This window comes from Ornithorhynchus anatinus, chromosome 2 (genome assembly GCF_004115215.2).
Source record: "Ornithorhynchus anatinus isolate Pmale09 chromosome 2, mOrnAna1.pri.v4, whole genome shotgun sequence".
NCBI classification, from domain to species: Eukaryota; Metazoa; Chordata; class Mammalia; order Monotremata; family Ornithorhynchidae; genus Ornithorhynchus; species Ornithorhynchus anatinus.
Window position 1 is genome coordinate 166,155,813 of NC_041729.1, and position 26,345 is coordinate 166,182,157.

General features: G+C 50.8%; 1 protein-coding gene across 6 annotated transcripts in view; it reads left to right on the top strand.

The window, feature by feature from the left end:
* Positions 1–26,345, top strand: part of ABCC9 (ATP binding cassette subfamily C member 9) — a 203,996-nt gene that overhangs the window by 135,515 nt on the left and 42,136 nt on the right. For all 6 annotated transcript variants that reach the window (XM_029058306.2, XM_029058304.1, XM_029058303.2 and 3 more), the window contains 3 exons: positions 4,429–4,521; positions 13,300–13,402; positions 22,415–22,525. In XM_029058306.2, the coding sequence (XP_028914139.1) occupies positions 4,429–4,521; positions 13,300–13,402; positions 22,415–22,525 (307 nt within the window). The remainder of the gene's footprint in view (positions 1–4,428; positions 4,522–13,299; positions 13,403–22,414; positions 22,526–26,345) is intronic.

Here is a 26,345-nt window from a genome sequence, read left to right on the forward strand (position 1 = left end):
TACTATGTGCCGAGCGCTGTTCTAGAGGTGGGATATGTGTCTCCCTCCAAATCGTAAGCTCGTTGTGGGAAGGGAACGTGTCCATTGATTGTTAGACACGGCGGGACTTACTGGCAAGAGCCCGGGCTTGGGGGTCAGAGGTCGTGGGTTCTCATCCCGGCTCCGCCACTTGTCGGCTGTGTGACCTTGGACGAGTCACTTCACTTCTCTGAGCCTCAGTGTTCTCATCTGGAAAATGGGGATGAAAATCGTGCGCCCCACGTGGGACAATCTGATGACCTTGGATCGCCCCCAGCGCTTAGAACAGTGCTCGGTACACAGTAAGCGCTTAACAAATGCCATCATCATTATTATTATATTATACTCTCCCAAGCGCTCAGTACAGTGGTCTGCACATAGTAAGGCACTCAGTAAATATGATTGAATGAGTGCATGAATGTGTGGGTATGAGCTTAAGTTACAAGAGGAACAGGGTCGCCAAAGACAGATGTTGCTGGCTTCCCCTTCCTGAAGACACCATTTTTTAGCCTTGGAATCAAGTGCCTTGTGCCACTTTTCCGCGGCGCGACCTCGGACAAGTCACTTCACTTCCCCGGGCCTCAGTTCCCTCATCTGGAAAATGGGGATCGAGACTGGGAGCCCCACATGGGACAGGGACTGTGTGCAACCCGATTTGCTTGGATCCACCCCGGCGCGTAGTACAGTGCCCGGCACATAGTAAGCGCTTAACAAATACCATAAACCTTCACTTGGGTCCCCCTTCAGAGTGAATGACTGCATCGATGTCTTTTAGTCGATCGATCAATCAGTATCGTATCTGTAGGAGGGTCCGTCTCCCCCTCTAATAATAATAATAACGTTGGTATTTGTTAAGCGCTTACTATGTGCAGAGCACTGTTCTAAGCGCCGGGGGAGATACGGGGGAATCGGGTCGTCCCACGGGAGGCTCACAGTTAATCCCCATTTTCCAGATGAGGTGACTGAGGCCCAGAGAAGTGAAGTGACTCGCCCACAGTCACCCAGCTGACAAGGGGCAGAGCCGGGATTCGAACCCATGACCTCTGACTCCCAAGCCCGGGCTCTTGCCACCGAGCTACGCTGCTTCTCCTAGACTTGAAGCTTGTTGTGGGCAGGAATCATGTCTACCGACTCTGTTGCATTATGTGTAATTATAGTTCTCTGCACACGGTAATCAATTAATTACAGTCTTCTAGACGGTAAGCCCGTTGTGGGCAGGGATTGTCTCTCTTTATTGCCGAATTGTACTTTCCAAGCGCTTAGGACAGTGCTCTGCACACAGTAAGCGCTCAATAAATACGATTGAATGAATTCTATGTATTGAGCCCTTACTATGTTCAGAGCACCGGTCTAAGCTCTTGGGAGGCGGGCACATTCCCCGCCCACAACCGGCCTACAGTCTACCCGGGAGTAAGTGCTCAGTAGATAGCATTTTTTTAGGAGCTTGCTAAGCGCTTACTATGTGCTGGGGACTGTACTAAACACCAGGGTAATCAGGTGGGACACGGTCCCTGTCTCACATCGGGTTCACAGTCTTGATCCCCGTTTTCCAGATGAGGTAACTGAGGCACGGAGAAGTGAAGCGGCTTGTCCAGGGTCACACAGCAGATAAGTGGCGGAGCCGGGATTAGAACCCAGGTCCTTCTGACCCTCAGGCCCGGGCTCTATCGTTCACTAGTATTTACTGAGGGCTTACTATGTGCAGAGCATTCATTCATTCATTCAATAGTATTTATTGAGCGCTCACTAGGTGCAGAGCCCTGGACTAAGCGCTTGGAATGGACAATTCGGCAACAGATAGAGACCGTCCCTGCCCGATGACGGGCTCACGGTCTAATCGAGTAGTCCGTGGAGCTTCTCGGTCGATCGATCGAACATTCACTGATGGATTATTTGTGGAGCCCTTGTTGGGCGCAGGGCTCTGTACTAAGTCCTTCGAAGAATACGGTCATGTTCATAAATTTAGGGAATTAGGGAACTACGTTGAGTTAGGGAAGCAGCGTGGCTCGGTGGAAAGAGCTCCGGAGTCAGAGGTCGCGAGTTCGACTCCCGGCTCCGCCGCTTGTCAGCTGTGGGACCGCGGGCGAGTCGCTTCACTTCTCTGGGCCTCAGTGACCTCGTCTGGAAAATGGGGATTAACCGGGAGCCTCACGTGGGACGACCCGATGACCCCGTACCTCCCCCAGCGCTTAGAACAGAGCTCTGCACGTAGTAAGCGCTTAACAGATACCAACGTTATTATAACTTGTCCCGTTGCCCCAACCCTCTCCCTTTACCTCCTCCCCACCCCACAGCACTTATATATATTGACAGATTTATAATTATATTTATTTTTATTAATGATGTGTATATATCTAAAATTCTATTTCTTTATAACGATGCTACTGATGCCTGTTGCCTTGTTTCGCTGTCTGTCTCTCCCCTGCTAGACTGTGAGCCCGTTGTGGGCAGGGATTGTCTCTCTTTATTGCTGAACTGTAACAATAATAATAATAATAATAATGGTATTTGTTAAGCGCTTACTATGTGCCAGGAACTGTACTTCCCAAGCGCTTAGTCCAGGGCTCTGCACCCAGTAAGCGCTCAGTAAATACGATTGAATTCACTCATTCATTCATTCAGTAGTATTTATTGAGCGCTTACTAGGTGCAGAGCCCTGGACTAAGCCCTTGGAATGGACAAATTGAATGAATGAGTGCATACAATCTAGTAGGGGAGGTGACGTGAAAAATAAATCTCACGTAGAGGACGTAATAATCGATAGAGCGCTTACCGTGTGCGGAGCCCTGTGCTAAACCCTTGGGAGAGTACAATGCAGCAGAGTTGGTAGGCACATTCCCCGCCCGTGGGGAGCTTACAGTCTAGGAGACGGTGAGTGTTTTAGACGGCACTTGAGTCAGGCGCGTCGGTGACTGGGAAAGGAAGGAAAATGGGGGCGGGGCAGATGAGAAGTTAGTCAAGAAAGGCTTCCTGGAGGAGGTGTGATATTTTAGGAGGAGGCTTTGATGATGGGGAGAGCACTGGGAAGGGAGATCCAGGCAGGAAGGAGCCTCTGATGAAGCGGTCGGCGTCGGGAGAGACCCAAGAACGAGGTAAAGTGGGGGGGGGCGGGGTGGGAGGATGAGGGGTCGGAGTGAACTAGTGGCCAGAGTTCAGGTCTGGGAGTCAAAGGACGTGGGTTCTAATCCCGCCTCCGCCACTCGTTCATTCATTCATTCACTCAATCGTATTTGTTGAGCGCTTCATGTTGGTATCTGTTAAGCGCTCACTATGTGCCGAGCACCGTTCTAAGCGCCGGGGTAGACACAGGGGAATCGGGTCGTCCCACGTGGGGCTCACGGTCTTCATCCCCATTTTACAGACGAGGGAACTGAGGCACCGAGAAGTGAAGTGACTCGCCCACAGTCACACAGCCGACAAGTGGCAGAGCTGGGATTCGAACTCATGAGCCCTGACTCCCAAGCCCGTGCTCTTTCCACTGAGCCACGCTGCGTGCAGAGCACGTGCCATCGTTCCCGTCCGTCCGTCTCCCCCGATCAGACCGTGAGCCCGTCAGACGGCAGGGACCGTCCCTATCCGTTGCCGACTTGTTCATTCCAAGCGCTTAGTCCAGTGCTCTGCACATAGTAAGCGCTCGATCGATGCTATTGAATACTAAGAGCTCGGAATGGACAGTTCGGCGACAGATAGAGACGATCCCTGCCCGTTGTCTGCTGTGTGACCTCGGATGAGTCACTTAATGATAATAATAATGATGGGTGGTATTTGGTAAGCGCTTGCGATGTGCAAAGCACGGTTCTAAGCACCGCGGGGGATACGAGGTGATCAGGTTGTCCCACGTGGGACTCACAGTTTTCACCCCCATTTTACAGATGAGGTCACCGAGGCACAGAGAAGTGACTGGCCCACAGTCCCACAGCTGGCAAGCGGCAGAGCCGGGATTCGAACCCATGACCTCGGACCCCCAAGCCCGGCCTCTTTCCACTGAGCCACGCTGCTTCACTTCACTGGGCCTCAGTTCCCTCATGGTGTAAAAGGGGAGCGCGAGCCTCACGGGGGACAGGGGCCGGGGCCAACGTCATTTGCTTGGATCCAGCCCAGCGCTTAGGCCAGTGCCTGGCGCATAGTAAGCGCTTCACAGATACCATCATTCTTCTTCTTAGTCAAGAAAGGCTTCCGGGAGGAGGTGATAGTTTAGGAAGGCTTTGATGGGGAGAGCTGGAAGGAGGGAGATCCAGGCAAGGGAGGCTGTGAGGACGAGGCCAGAGGCGAGAGAGGGAGAGAGACGAGGACGAGGCCCAGTGAGGAGTGTGAGCCGGGGGCGGGTGGGAGAGGAGTGCGCGTCGGGGGGGGGGGGGGGGGGAAGCCCCGCCCTCTGCCCTCTGTGACGGCGACCTCTGCCCATTCCAGGGATCTCCAGGAGCTGGACGACAGCACCCAGCTCCCTCTGCTCTGCCACTTCTCGGAAACCGCCGAAGGGCTGACCACCATCAGAGCATTCAGGTGGGTAAACGCGTCTCCCGACCCTTAACGATAATGACGATGATCGCTGAGATGTTTGTTAAGCGCTTACTACGTGCCAGGCACCGTCCTAAGCGCCGGGGTGGATACGGGGTCATCAGGTGGTCCCCCGTGGGGCTCGCGGTCTTCACCAGATGAGGCAACTGAGGCCCAGAGAAGCGGTGACTTGCCCAGAGTCACCCAGCTGACAGGCGGCGGAGGCGGGATTAGAACCCACGACCTCGGACTCCCGAGCCTGGGCTCTAAATGCGTCTCCCCACTATAATGATAATGATGATAATGATCACTGTGATGTCTGTGAAGCGCTTACTGTGTGCCAGGCACCGCACTAAGCGGTAGGGTGGATATTAGAGAAGCGGCGTGGCTCGGTGGAAAGAGCCCGGGCTTGGGAGTCGGAGGTCATGGGTTCGAATTCCGACTCTGCCCCTGTCAGCTGTGTGACTGTGGGCGAGTCACTTCTCTGGGCCTCAGTTCCCTCATCAGGAAAATGGGGATGAAGACTGGGAGCCTCACGTGGGCCAACCTCATTCCCCTGTATCTCCCCCAGCGCTTAGAACAGGGCTCTGCACGTAGTAAGCGCTTAACAAATACCAACATTATTATTATTATATGAGCAAATTGGGTGGGGGACGATCCCTGTCCCACATGGGGCTCACACTCTTATCATTCATTCATTCAGTGGCATTTATTGAGCGCTTACTCTGTGCAGAGCACTGTACTAAGCGGTTGGAAGCGTGGCTCAGTGGAAAGAGCCTGGGCTCTGGAGTCAGAGGTCATGGGTTCGACTCCCATCTCTGCCACCTGTCAGCTGTGGGACTGTGGGGGTCACTTCAGTTCTCTGGGCCTCAGTGACCTCATCTGTAAAATGGGGATGAACTGTGAGCCTCACGTGGGCCAACCTGATGACCCTGTATCTCCCCCAGCGCTTAGAACAGTGCTCTGTACGTAGTAAGCGCTTAACAGATACCAACGTTATTATTGCAAGTCAGCAACGAAGAGAGACCTGCCCGCACCAGGCTCACAGTCTAGAACGTAATTCATGAGCGTAATTCAGTCTACAATCTTGCCTGTCTACTTGTTTCGTTTTGCCATCTGTCTCCCCCCTTCTCGACTGTGAGCCCGTCAAAGGGCAGGGATGGTCTCTATCCGTCGCCCAATTGTACTTTCCAAGCGCTTAGTACAGTGCTCTGCACATAGTAAGCACTCAATAAATACCACCGAATCAACGAATAGAAGGGGGGAGACATCAAAGCGTGTAAACAGGCATCAGTATAAATACATTAAAAGAATATATTTCCATTTGACAGATGAGGTCACTGAGGCCCAGAGAAGTGAAGTGACTTGCCCAAGGTCACCCAGCAGACAAGGGGGGGAGTTGGGATTAGAACCCGTGACCTTCTGACTCCCAGGTCCTCACTCTAGCCACTTTGCCATGCCATAAACCTCCACCCTCTCTGCAGCCCTTGTTCATTCCAAGCGCTTAGTACAGTGCTCTGCACATAGTAAGCGCTCAATAAATACTATTGAATGAATGAACGAACCCTTCAAGAGAAGCAGCGCGGCTCAGTGGAAAGAGCACGGGCTTGGGAGTCAGAGGTTGTGGGTTCTAATTCCGGCTCCGGGATTAGGAACCGTGTCCAACCAGATTCGCTTGCCTCCACCCCAGGGCTTAGTACACTCCCTGGCGCGTAGTAAGCGCTTAACAGATACCATCATTATTATCATCATTCGGGGGGGGGGGCGGAGCTGATTGCGGGAGGTCGAGGCTCCGATAAATTTTCCATCCGTCCGTTCCTCCCCTCCAAACCCCCGGGGTCTCTAGAGCCGGGGGGCGGGGGGGGGGGGGGCTCGGTTGGAAATCTAACATCTCCCCGTCCGACGGTCCACTTCAAAGACGGTAGGCCCGACGGTGGGCCGGGACGGTCTCTATCTGTTGCCGAATTGTCCATTCCAAGCGCTCGGTCCAGTGCTCTGCGCATAGTAAGCGCTCAATAAATACCATCGAGTGAATGCATGAATTCCCCCGAGATCTTTTCGCCGCAGAGAAAGAGCCGTGAAATGGGACTGGGATGGCGATGACCTTTTCTGCCGGTCGTCAGACAGAGTAAAGGTCTGGGAATGTTCAGAAAGATGAGCTGGAAGGGGAGGGAGAGCGGCAGATTGATCGTGTCAGAGTTTCCATTAGGAAAACGCCTGATTTCTCGCCAGAAAGAAACACGCAGCAGGAACGTCTGCCGCGTCTCCACCCCTCCCGGCCCCACTGTTCCTCCATTAATTCAAACAGTCCTATCTAGTGAGCGCCGACTGTGCGCAGAGCACTGTTCTAAGCGCTTGGAACGCACGGTTCGGCAACGGATGGAGACCGTCGTCGCCCAGCGACGGGCTCGCGGTCTAGAAGGGGGAGACGGACGGCGAAACAAAACAAGAGATCCTGAGGAAGAAGTGAGGAACACGGGTTCTGGCCGGAATCGATCGATTGAAGCCCTAATTTATTTTTTATAGCTGTCGTTTATTGATTCGTATCGATGGCCAACCTATCGATGTCCACGCGATTGAGTCGTACGGATGTCCGTAGAGCTGTGATTTATTCCTTCGTATCGATACGTAAGCCCCGTTAGACCGTAAACCCGTCAACGGGCAGGGATCGTCTCTCTCTGTGGCCGAATTGTCCGTTCCAAGCGCTCAGTACAGTGCCCTGCGCATAGTAAGCGCTCAATATGTATCTGTAATTTATTTATTTCCGTTGATGTCTGTCGCCCCCTCTCTGGACCGTACGTTCGTTGTGGGGAGGAAAGAGGTCAGTTTATTGTCGGATTCTAAACAAGCGCTTAATAAATAAAATAAATTGTGGTATTTGTTAAGCGCTTACTATGTGCAAAGCGCTGTTCTAAGCGCTGGGGGATACAAGGTGATCAGGTTGTCCCACGTGGGGCTCACCGTTTTTTAATCCCCATTTGACAGATGAGGTCACCGAGGCACAGAGAAGTTGAGTGACTTGCCCGAGGTCAGGCAGCTGACTAGCGGCGGAGCCGGGATTAGAACCCGTGACCTCTGACTCCCAAGCCCGCGCTCTTTCCACTGAGCCACGCCGCTTCTCTAGCCACGCTGCTTAACGCAGTGTTCTGTACCTAGTAGGCGCTCAATAAATCCGATTGGGTGAATGGGAGGAGGGTCTTTGATGGGACCCTGCTCTCTGAAGAGGCTGGCACTTTGCTAGCTTCAGTGATAATAGTAATAATAATAATAATTATTCCACAATTTGTTCAGCGCTTACTCTGTGCCAGACACTGTACTATTTATTTGCTATCGTTCATCCCCTCGAGTCTATCCGTCGCCATCGTCCTCGTCCGTCCGTCTCCCCCGATCGGACCGTGAGCCCGTCGGAGGGCGGGGACCGTCTCCATCTGTTACCGATCTGTCCGTTCCGAGCGCTTAGTACGGTGCTCTGCACATAGTAAGCGCTCAATAAATACTATTGAATGAATGAATACTAAGCAGTGGGGTGGACAAGAGCCAGTCGGGTCGGACTCGGTTCCTGTCTCACGGGGGGCTCGCAGTCTTCATCCCCATTTAATAATAATTATGGTATTTGACAGATGAGTTGGCTGAGGCCCAGAGAATGATAATAACTGTGGCATTTTTTAAGCGTTTTTAAGCGTTTTCAGAGAAGCAGCGTGGCTCAGTGGAAAGAGTACGGGTCTGGGAGTCAGAGGTCGTGGGTTCTAATCCCGGCTCCGCCGCTTGTCAGCTGTGTGACCTTGGGCGAGTCACTTCACTTCTCTGGGCCTCAGTGACCTCATCTGTCAAATGGGGATGAAGACTGTGAGCCTCACGTGGGACAACCTGATTGCCCTGTATCTGCCTAGATAGATACAGTGCTCTGCGTATAGTAAGCGCTTTACAAATACTAACATTATTATTATTATTATTATTATTACATGCCTGGCACTGTACGAAGCGCAGGGGGATTTACCAGCAAATCGAGTTGGACACAGTTCCCGTCCCTCCTGGAGCTCACAGTCTCAATCCCCATTTTACAGATGAGGAAACTGAGGCCCAGAGAAGTGAAGTGACTTAATAATAATAATGATGGCATCCGTTAAGCGCTTACTACGTGCAAAGCACTGTTCTAAGCTCTGGGGGAATACAAGGTGATCCGGTTGTCCCACGTGGGGCTCACAGTCTTAATCCCCGTTTTACAGATGAGGGAACCGAGGCCCAGAGAAGTGAAGTGAGTCGCCCAAAGTCACACAGCTGACAAGCGGCGGAGCCGGGATTAGAACCCATGACCTCTGACCCCCAGGTCTGGGCTCTACCCGCTGAGCCACGCTGCTTCTCCGAATGAAGGGACTTACCCAAGGCCTCGCAGCAGGCCACTGAATCTGTTTGTTGTTGTATTGTACTCCCCTAAGTGCCTAGTACAGTGCTCTGCACCCAGTAAGCGCTGGATAAATACGATGGAATGAAATGTGGCGGAGCTGGGATTGGAACCCATGACCCTCTGACTCCCAGCCGCGGGCTCTACCCGCTAACCCGTGCTGCTTCAAGCTTCTTGCTGCAGCTCCCGGGTGTGGGATGAGAAGCAGTGTGACCTCATGGATCGGGGCTGGGCCTGGGCGTCTGAGGACTTGGGTTCTAATCCCGCTCTACCACTCGCCTCCTTTGTGACTTTGGGAAAATCGCTTCACTTCCTCAGTTCCCTCATCCGGAAAATGGGGACTGAGACCGTGAGCCCCACATGGGACAGGGAACGTATCCAACCCGAGTTGCTCTGTCTCCGCCTCGGCGCTTAGCACGGTGCCTGGCGCGTAGTAAGCGCTTAACGGATATCATGATTGTGGTCGTTCTCTGGGCCTCAGTGATCTCATCTGTAAATGGGGATTAAGACTGTGAGCCCCTTATGGGACGGAGACTGTGTCCAACCTGATTAACTTGTATCTACCCCAGCGCTCAGAGCAGGGCTTAGAACGGTGCCTAGCACATAGTAGATCCCTCTAGACAGTAAGATCGCTGTGGGCAGGGAATGGGTCTGTTTATTGTTCGTACAGCACCTGGGACAAAGTAAGCGCTTAACGAATACCGTCGTTATTATTATTATTATTGTCACTGTGCTGTCTCAATCGCTTAGCACAGTGCTCTGCACATAGTAAGCGCTCAGTAAGTACGATTGAATGAATCACTTAACGAATACCATAAAAAAATGAACTTACAGTCTAGAGAGGAGCTTATAGGATAACATCAAATTTGTCCCAGTACATAATAAGCCCTTCATAAATGACATCATTCATTCATTCAATAGTATTTATTGAGCGCTTACTCTGTTCAGAGCACTGTACTAAGCGCTTGGAATGGATAATTATCAACTGGGGTACCGTCGGCCATTTTTGGAGCATTCAGTCAATCGATCAAAGGCATTTATTTTTTTTTAATGGTATTTGTGAAGCGCTTACTATGTGCCGGCCTCTGTTCTAAGCGCTGTGGTAGATGCAAATTAATCCGGGTTCGACCCATCCCTGTCCCACATGGAGCTCACAATCCCCATTTTAAAGATGAGGGAACCGAGGACCAGACAAGGGAAGTGATTTGACCAAGGTCACGCGGCAGACGTGCTGGATCCTGGATTTAGAAGCCAGGTCCTTCTGGCTCCCAGGCCCGTGCCGTCTCCGCTATGCCACAGTGCTAAGCACTGTGTGCGGAGCACTGTGCTAAGCACGTGGGAAAGTACATTACGGTACAACACAACGACAAAAGAACCACGGTGGATTGAGAAATGAAAGGGAGCGATTTCTTTCTAGCGTCCTCCTGGGACGGTCAAGATAATTCCCAGCTGTCAGACTGGACAAGACTCATTACTTTAATGTGACTTTTCCGTCCACTCCGAACTATTTAGTGGGATTTTATTCCGTCCACCTCCCGTTGTTGGTTCGACTACGGAAAAGACCGGAGAGATGAAGACAAACTGTTTTTATAATGCGGAGTGATTTAGAACTGCCTCTATTGATTTTCAGAGAGAGAGTGAGTCACAGTTAGGGTTCTGTTGAATGAATAATAATAATGTTGGTATCTGTTAAGCGCTTACTATGCGCAGAGCACTGTTCTAAGCGTTGGGGGAGATACAAGGTGATCAGGTTGTCCCGCGTGGGGCTCACAGTCTTTATCCCTTTTTTACAGATGAGGTCACTGAGGCACAGAGAAGGGAAATGACTTGCCCAAAGTCACATAGCTGACAAGTGGCAGAGCAGAGATTAGAACCCAGGACCTCTGCCTCCCAAGCCCGGGCTCTTTCCACTAAGCCACATTGCTTCTCAACGTGGAGAATAGAGAAGATGTTTACTGCCACTTTCTTATAAAATAATAATACTAATAATGGTATTTCATTCATTCATTCAATTCATTCATTCACACCTAATCCCCGATTAGACCGTAAACCCGTCAGACGGCAGGGACCGTCTCTATCTGTTGCCGACTTGTTCATCCCAAGCGCTTAGTACAGTGCTCTGCACATAGTAAGCGCTCAATAAATACTATTGAATGAATGAATGAACATTTATTGAGCGCTTACTGGGTGCAGATCACTGTTCTAGGCGCTTGGAATGTACAATTCGGCAACAGATGGTGACAACCCCTGCCCAACGACGGGCTCGCAATACTTAAGGGGGAGAGAGACAGCAGAACTAAACAAGTAGACAAGCATCAGAACCATCAAAAGAGATAAAAAGAATCATAGATATATACACATCGCTTATTTCTTAAGTGCTTACCATGTGCCAGGCCCTGTACTAAGCATTGGGGTGGATCCAAGCAAATCGGGTTGGACACAGTCCCTGGCCCACTTGGGGCTCACAGTCTCAATCCCCATTTTACAGAAACTGAGGCCCAGAGGAGTGAAATGACTTACCCGAAGTCACAGAGCAGACAAGTGTCAGAGCCGGGATTAGAACCCATAACCTTCTGCCTCCGAGGCCCGGGCTCGATCCGCTGCGCCGTGCCGCTTATATAAGTAGGGGTTATCATGGCCAGGGAATGTGTCTAATTATTGTTCTCATATACTCTCCCAAACGCTCGGCCACAGTGCCAAGCACAGCGTGGCTCAGTGGAAAGAGCCTGGGCTTTGGAGTCAGAGGTCACGGGTTCGAATCCCGGCTCTGCCCCTTGTCCGCTGTGTGACGGTGGGCGAGTCACTTCACTTCTCTGTGCCTCAGTTACCTCGTCTGTAAAATGGGGATTAACTGTGAGCCTCAAGTGGGACGACCTGATTACCCTCTATCTCCCCCAGCGCTTAGAACAGTGCTCTGCACATAGTAAGCGCTTAACAAATACCAACGTTATTATTAGTAGTAAGCGCTGGGGAGAGCGTGGCTCAGCGGACAGAGCCCGAGCTTGGGAGTCAGAGGTCATGGGCTCGAATCCCGGCTCCGCCACTTGTCAGCTGTGTGACTGTGGGCGAGTCACTTCACTTCTCTGGGCCTAAATTCCCTCATCTCTAAAATGGGGATTAACTCTGAGCCTCACGTGGGACAACTTGATTACCCTGTATCTACCTCAGCGCTTAGAACAGTGCTCTGCACATAGTGATCGCTTAACAAATACCAGCGTTATTATTACGAGAGAACAATAAACAGACACATTCCCTGCCCACAATGAGCTGACAGTCTAGAGGTCAGTGGGACAGCAGATAGAAGCGGGATAAGAACCCGGGACTCTTCACTGCCAGAGCAACGCTCTCTCTGCGGGTCGGATGTCAGGAGATCAAAGAAATGGCAAAAAGGAAATCCCAGACATCAAACAGCGATGGCCTGCCCGTGATTTCTATTAATAACGATACTGGTGATGGTATTTGTTAAAAGCACTGTACTAAACGCTGACTAAATGTACTAAATGCAAGGTGATCAGGTTGGACACAGTCCCTGTCCTCCGAGGGGCCCACGATCCAAGGGGCTGGGCGAAGAACAAGTATGAAATCCCCATTTTACAGATGAAGAAACTGGAGGCCCAGAGAAGTGACCTGCCCCAGGTCACACAGCTGGTCAATGGCAGAGCCGGGATTAGAATCCAGATCCTCTGACTCCCAGGATCGGCCTCTTTCCACTAGTTCACGCTGCTTCCCTTCATTGCCTCTTTTGATAAGGAGAAAAATAATCCCCTCTAGACTGTGAGCTCGTTGTGGGCGGGGAATGGTGTCTATTTAGTGGTGTATTGGCCTCTCCCCAGCGCTTAGGACAGTGCTCTGCACCCAGTAAGCGCTCAATAAATCGGATCGAATGAATGAATCTTCAATTCCTCCTCACCTGAAAGACACCGACGCAGCTATGGTACAGGAATCACCCCGACTCCCTCCCTCTGCTCTACCCCCGCCTCCGCCCCACAGCGCTTGTGTATATATGTCCCTATTTATCATTATATTTATTTTATTAATGATGTGTATATATCTATAATGCTATTCATCTATAGCGATGCTACTGATGCTTCTCTACTTGTTTTGTTGTCTGTCTCCCCCCATCTAGACTGGGAGCCCGTCGCTGGGCAGGGATTGTCTCGATCTATTGCCGAACTGTGCTTTCCAAGCGCTTAGTCCAGTGCTCTGCACCCAGTGAGCGCTCCGTAAATACGATTAAATGAAGGAACGAATGAATCCACCCCACAACTTTGCACTCTGCCCCTCCTCCCGACCCCGGGAGGTAAACTGAGGTGGACTGGTTTGAGATCGTTCTTCCGCAGAGGGGTTAAAAGCCTCGTATTTATTTATTTTGTCTCCTTCAGGCACGAAACGCGGTTTAAGCAGCACATGCTGGAGCTGACGGACACTAACAACATCGCCTATTTGTTTCTGTCGGCTGCTAACCGCTGGCTGGAAGTCCGGACGGTAGGTTGACTCCGGGATTTCCCAGCAGACGGGATCGCCATTTAATAATAATTAAGAAGAAGAATCATAATTGGGGTATTTGTTAAGCGCTTTCTGTATGCCAGGCCCTCTACTAAGCGCTGGGGTGGACACAAGGAAATCGGGTTGGACACGATCCCTGTCCCCCGGGGGGCTCACGCTCTCGATCCCCATTTTCCAGATGAGGTCACTGAGGCCCAGAGAAGTGATGGGATGGAAGGCAGGTTATCCGGTTGGACACGGTCCCCGTCCCCCGGGGGGCTCGCGCTCTTCATCCCCATTTTCCAGATGAGGCCACCGAGGCCCGCGGAAGTGAAGTCCCCATTGTACAGATGAGGGAACTGAGGCGCAGAGAAGTGAAGCGACTCGCCCACGGTCCCACAGCAGACGAGTGGCAGAGCAGGATTAGAACCCAAGGCCTTCTGACTCCAAAGCACGCGCTCTATCCGTTACGCCATGCTGCTTCTCAAGATTATTTGATGGGGAAGGCAAGAGAAAGGAGGAGGGACGCGCAGAGACAGAGAAGCAGTGTGGCCTGAAAGTAAGCAGTGAGGTTTAGTGGCTAGAGCCCGGGCCTGGACCTCAGGAGGACCTGGGTTCTAATCCCGTCCCTGCCACTTGTCGGCTGTGTGACTTTGGGCAAATAGCTTCACGTCTCTGGGCCTCAGTTACCTCGTCCGTAGAATGGGGATTAAGAGCGTGAGCCCACGTGGGACAGGGACTGGGTCCACCCCGATGAACCTGCATCTACCGCAGCGCTTAGAACGGTGCTCAACACGGAGTAAGCGCTTAACAAGTACCGTAATTACAGATTAAAACCCAGGTCCTTCTGACTCCCAGGTCTGTGCTCTATCCACTAAACCACACTGCTTACTGAGTGCCGAGCACTGTACTGAGCACTTGGGAGAGTACAGTACAACAGAATTAGCAGATAGCGTCCCTGCTCATAACAAGTCCTGAAGGGAAGACGGACTTTAATAATGATAATAATAATGTTGGTATTTGTTAAGCCCTTCCTATGTGCAGAGCACTGTTCTAAGCGCTGGGGGAGATACAGGGTCATCGGGTCGTCCCATGTGAGGCTCCCAGTCTTCATCCCCATTTTCCAGATGAGGGCACTGAGGCCCGGAGAAGTGAAGTGACTCGCCCACAGTCACACAGCTGCCAAGGGACAGAGCGGGGATTCGAACCCCTGACCTCTGACTCCCAAGCCCGGGCTCTTTTCCACTTCCCATCGATTTTCTTTTAATGGTATTTGTTAAGCGCTTACTCTGTGTCAGAAATTGTTCTGAGCGCTGGGGGGGGGGTAGATGTAATGCCAACCTTCTCTCCGTGCCTCCGTCTCATCTATCTCACCTCCGACCCCTCACCCGCGTCCCGCCTCCGGCCCGGAAGGCCCTCCCTCCTCGAATCCCACAGGCGATTCCTCTCCCCTCCTTCAAAGCCTTCCTGAAGGCCCACCTCCTCCAAGAAGCCTTCCCTGACTGCACCCTCCTTTCCTCTTCTTCCTCTCCCTTCTGCGTCGCCCGCACTCGCTCCCCCTCTTCATCCCCCTCCCGGCCCCGCACCGCTTAGGTCCCTATCTGTCATTTCTTTATTTTGATCCATGTCCGCCGCCCCCTCTGTTCTCACTGTGGGCCCGGAATGTGTCAGATATATTGCCATATCTTCCTCTCCCAAGCGCTTAGAAGGATCTTCGTAAAGAGATCTGTAAAATCTGCACATTGAGTAAAATCTGGCAGAGAGTTCCCTCCCCGGTGTCTTTGGTCGATGGGCCTATGAGATAGTAACAAAGGTAAGAGAAACCAGAGTCAAAGCTCCTGCCCTTTTGCGGGGAAAGTGTCAACCAACTTTGTTAGATTGTTCTCTCTCAAGCATTTAGTACAGTGCTCAATAAACTCATTCTCTTCTGTCACGGCGTTTGGTACGTGCTTAGGATGTGCCAGGCGCCTGTCTAAGCACTGGGGTAATTACAAAGTCGTCAGGTTGCAGTCCCTGCCCCGTATGGAGCTCACAGTCTTCGTCCCCGTTTTTCAGATGATAATAGTAATAATTTGGTATTTGTTAATAATAATAATGATGTTGGTATCTGTTAAGCGCTTACTATGTGCAGACCACCGTTCTAAGCGCTGGGGGAGATACGGGGTGATCAGGTCGTCCCACGTGAGGCTCACAGTTAATCCCCATTTTCCAGTTGAGGTCACTGAGGCACAGAGAAGTGAAGTGACTCGCCCACGGTCACACAGCTGACAAGTGGCAGCTCTGCACATAGTAAGCGCTTAACGAATGCCAACATTATTGTTATTATGTTTGCTCTGTAACCCTTCTCATTATCAGCTCAGAGGACCAGTGCAAACCCCCAGCGTTAGCGAAAACCATTTCTTCCGTCCTCTTGGCCGGCGGGAAAGAAGACGTTTGGCACCGCCCGTGGCCAACAAGGGCGGTCGAGCAAAAATTAGAAAGGGGATGGAGCTTCCGACCCAGTGGCCGAGTCAGGGTTTGACTGTCACTCAACCTGGTGATTCCCGGATGGGAAATGGGAAGGCTCGGAGGAAAATCATAAACACTCAGATGGCTCACATAAAGGGCGGTTGGCTACTGCCCTTCGTCCGTCTAAATAACCAAGAGCAGTTTGTTCTCGTTGGTTTTCCGCAGATTAGAATCCTGTCTAGATTCCCCTTCCCCAAAAAGCACCTTGAAAGATAACGACGACGGTATTTAAGCGCTTACTGGGTGCCGGGCCCTGTGCTAAGCGCTGGGGTGGATACCAGTAAACCGAGTTGGACATTGTCCGTGTGGGGCGCACAGTCTCAGTGAAACTAGGTGCTTAGTACAGTGCTCTGCGCACTGTAAGCGCTCAATAAATACGACCGAATGAATGAACGAAGGCGGTCTAAGACGAAGACTGCTGTTTTTATTCCTAATTTTTTGATGTGCATTTTCACAAAAGCCAGAGGCTGCGGACACCTCCCCAGTTAGTTCCATCTCCCAGAGATGTATCCCTGAATTATCTATTTATATGCGGGGCTCAGTGGCGAGAGCCCGGGCTTGGGAGTCAGAGGTGGTGGGTTCTAATCCCGCCTCCGCCCCTTGTCAGCTGCTGTGTGACTTTGGGCCAGTCACTTCACTCCCCTGGGCCTCAGTGACCTCATCTGCCAAATGGGGATGAACACTGTGAGCCCCACGTGGGACAACCTCATCTCCTTGCGTCCCCCCAGCGCTTAGAACAGTGTTGCACGCATAGTAAGCGCTTGACAAATACCATCGTTATTATTGTATTCATTCATTCGATAGTATCTATTGAGCGCTTACTATGTGCAAAGCACTGTACTGAGCGCTTGGAATGGACAAATCAGCAACAGATAGAGACAGTCCCTGCCCTTTGACGGGCTCACGGTCTAATCGGGGGAGACGGACGGACAAAAACAATAGCGATAAATAGAATCAAGGGGATGTACATCTCATAAAACCAGAGCAATAAATAGAATCAATAGAATCATATTATATGTGTCTGATGTTGCTATATTGCCCTCTCCCAATCATTGAGTACAGTGCTTTGCACCCAGTAAGTGCTCAATAAATACAATTGAATGAACGAAACAATGAATAAATTGGCACGCTTTATAGTAATACTAATGATGGTATTTGTTAAGCGCTTACTATGTGCAGAGCACTGTACTGAGCGCTTGGAATGTACAAATTGGCAACAGATCGAGACAGTCCCTGCCCTCTGATGGGCTTACGGTCTAATCAGGGGAGACGGACGGACAAAAACAATAGCAATAAATAGAATCAAGGGGATGTACATCTCATTAAAACAAGAGCAATAAATAGAATCAATAGAATCATATTATATAATAATGTTGGTATTTGTTAAACGCTTACTGTGTGCAGAGCACTGTTCTAAGCGCTGGGGGAGATACAGGATGATCAGGTTGTCCCACGTGGGGCTCACGGTTTTAATCCCCATTTGACAGATGAGGGAACTGAGGCACAGAGAAGTGAAGTGACTCGCCCACAGTCACACAGCTGACAAGTGGCAGAGCAGGGATTCGAACCCATGACCTCTGACCCCAAATCCCGTGCTCTTTCCACTGAGCCACGCTGCTTCTCTGTGTCTGTGTCTGCTTATATGCGTCTGATGTTGCTATACTGTCCTCTCCCAATCACTGAGTACAGTGCTTTGCACATAGTAAGTGCTCAATAAATACAATTGAATGAATGAAAGAATGAATAAATTGGCCCGCTTTATAGTAATACTAATGATGGTATTTGTGAAGCGCTTACTTTGTGCGAGGCCCAGTACTAAGCGCTGGACTCTTTCCACCCTCAACCCCACAGCACTTATATCCATATCCCTAATTTATTTATTTATATGAATGTCTGTCTACCCCTCTAGGCTGTAATCTCCTTGTAGGCAGGAGCTGTGTGTAGCACGACTGTTGTACTGTGCTCTCCCGAGTGTTTAGTACAGTGGTCTGCACACGATAATCACTCACTAAATACAATGGACTGAGTGATTGATCGATTATGTCAATGTCCATCTCCCCCTCTAAACCAAAAGCTCCTTGTGGGCACTGACTGTATCTCCCAGATCTGATGTATAGTAATAATAATAACGATGGAATTTGTTACTGGGTGCCAAGCACTGTTCTAAGCACTGGGGGAGATTCGAGGTAATCAGGTCGGCCCACGTGGCGGGGGGGGGGGGGGGTCACAGTCTTCATCCCCATTTTACAGATGAGGGAACTGAGGCCCAGAGAAGTTAAGTGGCTTGTCCAACGTCACATAGCAAGCAATAATAATGATGATGTTGGTATTTGTTAAGCACTTACTATGTGCCAAGTAGTGTTCTAAGTGCTGGGACAAGCAGCGGAGCCAGGATTAGAACCCATGTCCTCTGACTCCCAAACCTGGGCTCTCTCCACTAATCCATGCTACTTCTCTAGTACTCTCCCAGGTGCGTAATACAGAGCTCCGAACATGGTAACACTCAATAAATACCGCTGCTTGATTGATTGATTGAGACTAAGAAACTCCCAGCCATCTTCAGCAGTTCCCTAGAAATCTTCTTTTTCCCCAAAACATAAATGCAATTACTTACTTTAATTGCCCTTTTTATAAATATTTTCATGTCTGACTCTCCCATTTTAGTGTGACTTCCTGTTGGAGAGGGATCAGTTCTACCACTCTATTTTACTTTCCCAAGCGTTTAGTACAACGTGGGTGCTCAAGAAAGCCTTCTATGGCTACCTGCCAGCAATTTCGATCGAGTCCAGGAGTCTAAATCAAGTGTGTAGTCTTCCCTTTCTCGAACTCCTGAACTGTGGTGTTTGGGAACTGCGGTCTTTGTTAAGCGCTCACTATGTGCCAGGCACTGGGGTGGATCCAAGCAAATCGGGATGGACACAATCCCTGTCCCACAGGGGGCTCACGGTCTCCATCCCCATGTTGCAGATGAGGTCACTGAGGCCCAGAGAAGTGAGGTGACTTGCCCAAGGTCTCACAGCAGACAGGCGGCAGAGGCGGGATTAGAATCCGTGACCTTCCGACTACCAGGCCCGTGTTCTATCCACTGCGACGTATTTCTTCACCGTTCTTCTGTCTGCAGTATTTCGTCTGTGCTTCGGTCACTCCATCAATTAATCAATTGATGGTACGCACTGAGCGCTTACTGTGTGCAGAGCACTGTACTAAACATTTCGGAGTACAACAAAGGTGGTGACACAGTCTCTGCCATCAAAGAGCTCACAATCTAGTCGGGAAGATGGGTACTAAAATTAATTACTGAAGGGAAAGCAACAAAGCATAAGGATATATGTATAGGTATAGCATAAGGATATATGTGTATATATATATATACACATATCCTTATGACATACATATATATATATATATATGTGTGTGTATATATATATACACATATCCTTATGCTATACCTATACATATATATACATGTATATATCTATACATATATCCTTATACATATACCTATATGTAGCTATAAATATGTAGTGAAGCAGTGTGACTCAGTGGAAAGAGCCCAGGCTTGGGAGTTAGAGGTCATGGGTTCTAATCCCGACTCCTCCACTTATCAGCTGTGTGGCTGTGGGCGAGTCACTTCACTGGGCCTCAGCTACCTCATCTATAAAATGGGGATTAACTGTGAGCCTCACGTGGGACAACCTGATGACCCTGTATCTCCCCCAGCGCTTAGAACGGTGCTCTGCACATAGTAAGTGTTTAACAAATTCCAACCTTATTATTATTATTATTATTCCCTCATCTGTAAAATGGGGATGGAGACTGTGAGCCCCATGTGGGATAACGTGATCACCTTGTATCCACCTCAGTGCCTGGCACAGAGTAAGCGCTTAACAGATATCACAATTTTTATCATTATTATTACTATTATTACCTGAGAGTCAGAAGGACCTGGTTTCTAACCCCGGCTCCGCCACTTGTCTGCTGTGTGACCTTGGGCAAGTCACTTCGGTGCTTGGCCCATAGTAAGCGTTTAACAAATACCATAATTCGTATTATTATTACTAAGTTTCACATACCGTTCTAAGCACTGGGGTAGACACAAGCTGATCACGTTGAAGACGATCCCTGCCCCACATGGGGCTCCCCCTCTTAGTCCCCCATTTTCCAGATGAGGGAACTGAGGCCCAGAGAAATGAAGCGACTGGGATCACACAGCAGATAAACGGCGGAGCCGGGATTAGAACCCAGGTCCTTCTGACTCCCAGGCCCGGGCTCTAGCCACCAGGTCACGCTACTTCGTAAGCGAGCGGCGGGGTGAGGAAGAACAGAAGCAGAGGCCTGGCTTCTGGGAGCGTGTCCAGCTATTCCCGTGACCTCTCCCCTCCCGCCCCCCGGCATCTTTTGGCATAAACGCTAAAACGGAGATGGCCACGACCCCGCCGAACCGCGGCGGAGACGTCTCCCGGATCCCGGGATGAAAGCAGCCGCCGGAACAAGGATGCACGATCCCACGTCGGCCCCAAGACCCTGTGCCCTCGGACCGGCCCGGGATCGGCTGTCGAGTAGCTGCGTCCCGGGAGACGGGCCAAGGGCTGGATTTTGCCGGGAAAAATTTAGAGGCCGGGGAACATGAGCCTTTCGCGGCGCGTTGACATTTATAAACTGTAGATAAAGAAAGCCGGGCTGCTGAGAATCTGTTCTGGTTAGCCGAGGTCAAATCGCACGGCGGTTTAGCCTGAGAAAGGAGGGCTGAGAAAAAATGATAACGATAATAATGATAAAAGGGGTACTTGTTAACGGCTGAAATAATAATAATTGTGATATTCGTTCAGCGCTAACTCTGTGTGTAGGTAGGGAACGTGTCTGTTTATCGTTGTACTCTCCCAAACGCTTAGTACAGTGCTCTGCACACAGTAAGCGCTCAATCAATACGATTGAATGAATGAATGAATGTGCCAGGCACTGTACTGGGCGCTGGGGTAGATACAAGCCAATTGAGTTGGACACCGTCCCTGTCCCACGTGGGGCTCAAAGTCTTCATCCCCATTTTACAGATGAGGGAAATGAGGCCCAGATAAGTGAAGTGACTTTCCCGAGGTCACACACAGCAGACAAGTGGAGGAGCCTGGACTAGAACCCAGGTCCTTCTGACTCCCACGCCCGGGCTCTAGCCGCTAGGCCATGCCGCTTCTCCATTCAACACCAGACCATCGCTCTCTCCACCTTCAAAACTTTATTAAGGTCACGTCTCCTCCCAGAGGCCTTCCCAGATTAAGCCTTCTTTTCCCAGATTCCCTCTCCGTTCTGTGTCGTCTATGCCCTTGGATCTCTGCCCTTGAATCACTTGATGTTCAGTCTCCTCTCAATCCCCCAGCAATTATGTCCATATCCATAATTTTTTTTTTTATATTAATATGTGTCTCGCCCCTTGACTGTAAGCTCCTTGTAGGCGCGGGGAATGCGTCTACCAAGTCTGAGAAGCAGCGGGGCGCAGTGGAAAGAGCACGGGCTTTGGAGTCAGGGCTCATGAGTTCGAATCCCAGCTCTGCCACTTATCGGCTGTGTGACTGCGGGCGAGTCACTTCACTTCTCTGTGCCTCGGTTCCCTCATCTGTAAAATGGGGATTAATTGTGAGCCTCACGTGGGACGACCCGATGACCCCGTATCTCCCCCAGCGCTTAGAACAGTGCTCGGCACAGAGTAAGCGCTTAACACATACCAACATCATTACTAAAGACTAGGGTAGACACAAGCTCATCAGATTGGAGGCAGTCCCCCGTCCCACCTAGAGCTCACGGTCTTAACCTCCACTTCCTAGATGAGGTAACTGAGGCCCAAAGAAGTGAAGAGACTTTCCCAAGGTCACACACAGCAGACAAGAGGCGGAGCCGAGGTTAGAACCCAGGTCCTTCTGACTTCCTGCTCTCTCCACTAGGCCACTATCCTACTACTACTACTAATAACGATGCTGGTATTTGTTAAGCGCTTACTGTGTCCCGAGCACTGTTCTAAGCACTGGGGAAGACACAAGAGAATCCAGTGGTCCCACGTGGGGTTCACAGTCTTCATCCCCATTTTACAGATGAGGTCCCTGAGGCCCAAAGAAGTGAAGTGACTTGTCCAAAGTCACACGGCTGCCAAAGTGGCTCAGTGGCAAGAGCCCGGGCTTGGGAGTCAGAGGTCATGGGTTCGAATCCCGACTCTGCCCCTTGTCAGCTGTGTGACTGTGGGCGAGTCACTTCACTTCTCTGGGCCTCAGTTCCCTCATCTGTAAAATGGCGGTGAAGACTGCGAGCCTCACGTGGGACAACCTCTTTCCCCTGTATCTCCCCCAGCTCTTAGAACGGTGCTCCGCACGTAGTAAGCGCTTAACAAATGCCAACATTATTAAAGTGGCGGAGCCGGGATTGGAAACCGTGACCTCCGACTCCCAAGCCCGGGCTCTTTCCACTGAGCCACGCTGCTTCTCTACTACTGGACTGATCATTTTTTCTTTTGATTTTTAGGATTATCTCGGAGCGTGCATCGTCCTCACCGCGGCTGTGGCCTCTATCGCCTCCATTCCTGGGGGTCCTAAGTCTGGACTGGTGGGCTTAGGTCTCCTCTACGCACTGACGGTATGTTGGTAGCCGGGAGACCTACCCGTTGCCGAATTGTTCTATCATCTGTTGCTGAATTGTACTTGCCCATCGCTTAGTACGGTGCTCTGCACACCGTCAGTGCTCAGTAAATACACTTGAATCAATGAGTGAAGACCCCCCAAGTTTGGGTTGTTAGGGTGGGTTAGTAAGGCTTTGGAGTCAGAGGTCATGCGTTCGACTCCCGGCTCGGCCACTTGTCAGCTGTGTGACTGCGGGCAAGTCACTTCACTTCTCTGGGCCTCAGTGACCTCATCTGGAAAATGGGGTTTACCTGGGAGCCTCACGTGGGCCAACCTGATGACCCCGTATCTCCCCCAGCGCTCAGAACGGTGCTCTGCACATAGTAAGCGCTTAACAAATACCAACATTATCCCCGGGTATTTACAATGTAAGCTAAGTCTGACACAGAGTATTCATTCATTCAATCGTAGTTCTTCATTCAATCGTATGGACTGGGCGCTTACCGTGTGCAGAGCACTGTACTAAGCGCTTGGGACCTCCCAGCCTCCTGTCTCTCCCCACTCTAGTCCATAGTTCACTCTGTCGCCCGGATCGTTTTTCTACCGAGGCGTTCTGGGCGTGTCACCCCCCTCCTCAAAACTCTCCAGTGGTTGCCTTTCAACCTTGGCATCAAACGAAAACTCGTCGCCGTTGGCCTTGAAGCCGTCGGTGCCCTCCCTCCCTCCCCTCCCTTCTGTCCTCCTCCCCCGCAGCCCGCACGCTCCGCTCCTCTCATGCCGACCTTCTCATCTGAGCTCTATTCACTGCGCCACGCTGCTGGATTAGTTCCACTCATTCGTTCGGTCGTAGGTGTATATATGTACCTGTTTATCATTCTATTTATTTTATTACTGACGTGCATATATCTATAATTCTATTTATTTAGATAGATGCTCTGGATGCCGGTCTCCTTGTTTTGTTTTAGTTGTCTGTCTCCCCCATGCCAGACTGTGAGGCCTTCGCTGGGTAGGGATTGTCTCTATCTGTTGCCCAATTGGACTCTCCAAGGGCTTAGCACAGTATTAATATTCATATTCAATCGTATTTATTAAGCACTTACTGGGTGCAGAGCACTGTACTAAGCGCTTGGAAAGTCCAATTGGGCAACAGGTAGGGACAGTCCCTTTCCAACAGTGGGCTTACAGTCTAGAAAGGGGGAGGCAGATGACAAACAAGTAGACAGGCATTAATAGGATCAAAATAAATGGAATTATAGCTGTACTCTGCACGCAGTAAGTGCTTGATAAATACAGTTAAATGAATGAATTTCATTCAGTCGTATTTATTGAGAGCTTACGGTGTGCAGAACACTGTACTAAGCGCCTGGAAGAGGACATTACAACAGTAAACAGACACGTTCCCTGCTCAGTTTGGTAGGGCAAGGAGCCTGAAGCTCCGGGTAAAAAAAGACTCACTCGTAGGCCGTGGATAGGAGCCAAATCCAAGCAAATTCAGGACAACTTGGATTCACTTCAGGGCTTTGTGAGTCAATAATAAAAAAAACCCAACCAAACAGGGCTTCGTGAACCAATGATTAAAAAAAAAACCCAAAAAACCAACCAAACCCAAGACCTCCAGGTTCAGCGTGGTCCCAAAAATATCGGGAAAAGTCCAGCCGGGAGGCCAGCAGGCTTCTGGCAAAATCCCTCCAACCTCCCGGTCGCCCTGGCACGGAAGGCCCTCCGTTCCCGAGAGGCAGCCGCCCCGCCGCTTTAAGCGATTAATCGATCCTTCTAAGACCGTGAGCCCTAAGCGCACGCTTCCAGAAGTCTTTCAGAGACCCGGGAAATGGTCTCAGGGTCAGAGATTATGGGAAACGGCCCCCAGAACGGATCTGGCTCCGGTCGACAGTCTCTCCCGTCTCGGGCAATCAACGGAATTCTTCGTTCTCCCCGGCCCCGGCGGTTGCTGACGAGAAAGAGCCATTTACGCCTGGCATCGTGGCTCGTCTTCGTGGTCTTCCAAATGGGGCCTGCACATTTCCCTCAGGCCGCGGCGGGGCTGACGCAAGCCCGTCTATTTTTACGAGGACAATCCCCCCCGGGTTCGGAGGTCAGCGGGACTCGATCGCCCCACTGGTCTGCGAGTCCGAGCGACAGGGGTTGCTCAAAATCCCCGCAATTGCTCTCCCCCACCTTCAAAGCCTCGCTGAAGGCCCACCTCCTCCTAGAAGCCTTCCCTGACTGCGCCCTCCTTTCCTCTTCTCCCCCTCCCTCCTGCGTCACCTTAACTCGCTCCCTTTCTTCATCCCCTCTCCCAGCCCCGCACCATTTGTGTCTCTATCCGTAATTTATTTCTATTAACGACTGTCTCCCACTCCGGACCATCAGCTCATCGTAGGCAGGGAACTGGTCTACCGATTCTGTCGCACCGTATTCGCCCAAACGCTTAGTACAGTGGCCTGCACCCAGTAAGCACTCAATAAATATAATAATGTCGGTATTTGTTAAGCGCTTACTATGTGCAGAGCACTGTTCTAAGCGCTGGGGGAGATACAGGGTCATCAGGTTGTCCCACGTGAGGCTCACAGTTAACCCCCATTTTACAGATGAGGTCACTGAGGGCCAGAGAAGCGAAGTGACTTGCCCACGGTCACCCAGCTGACAAGCGGCAGAGGCGGGATTCGAACCCATGACCTCTGACTCCCAAGCCCGGGCTCCTTCCACTGAGCCCTGCTGCTTCTCTGAAATGTCAGTCTCCCCCTCTAGACCATGAACTCGTGATGGGCAGGGAATGTGCCTGCTGTTGTACTGTATTCTCCCAAGCGTTTAGCACAGGGCTTTGCACACAGAAAGCGCTCGATAAATCCGACTGAATGAATAAATACAATTGATTGACCGATGAATTGATCGACGGATAAAATAACAGCCCTCCCCACTGAAGAGAAGCAGCGTGGCCTAGTGGAAAGAGCCCGGATCTGGAAGTCAGAGGACCTGAGTTCTAATTCGGGCTTTGTCTGTTGTGTGACCTTGGGCAGGTCACTTCACTTCTCTGGGCCTCTGTTACCTCATCTCAAAGCGGGGATTAAGACCGTGAGCCCCACGTGGGACAGGGACTGTGTCCAACCTGACTAGGTTGGATCTATCCCAGTGCTTAGTACAGTGCTTGGCACAGAGAGGATTTTTTTTTTATGGTATTTGTGAAGCGTTTACTAAATCTTTCACCTCCGGCTCCTTTCCGCTGGGACGTCAGCCGTGTTCTCCCACTCACTTCCCGGTGAAAGGTCGGATGTGATCCCCAAATTCTCCAGGACTTTGACTTTAAAAGTCAATTTGGGGCCAGTTTCTGGCACCAAGTCCAGATGCAGTGTGGCCTGGTGGAAAGAGCCCCAGTCTGGGAGTCAGAGGAGCTGGGTTCTAATCCTGCCTCTGCCACTTGTCAGCTGTGTGACCTTAGGCAAGTCACTTCATCTCTAGGGGCTTCGGTTTCCTCATCTGAAAATAGGAATAAGATTCCTGCTCTCCCTCCCATTTAGACTGTGAGGTCCGTGTGGGACAAGGACCGTATCCAACCCGATTAACTTCTGTCCACCCCAGTGCTTAGGACAGCGCTTGACGCGCAGCGAGCGCTTAATAAGTACATTAAAAAACCGTCCAATCGCTCCATCTCAGTTTCATTCTATCGTATTTATTGAGTGCTTACTGTGTGCAGAGCACTGCGCTGAGTGCTTACGACCTTAGAGAAACAGCGTGGCTTAGTGGAAAGAGCATGGGCTGGGAGTCAGAAGTCATGGGTTCTAATCCCAACCCCGCCACTTGTCAGCTGGGTGACCTTGGGCGAGTCACTTCACTTCTCT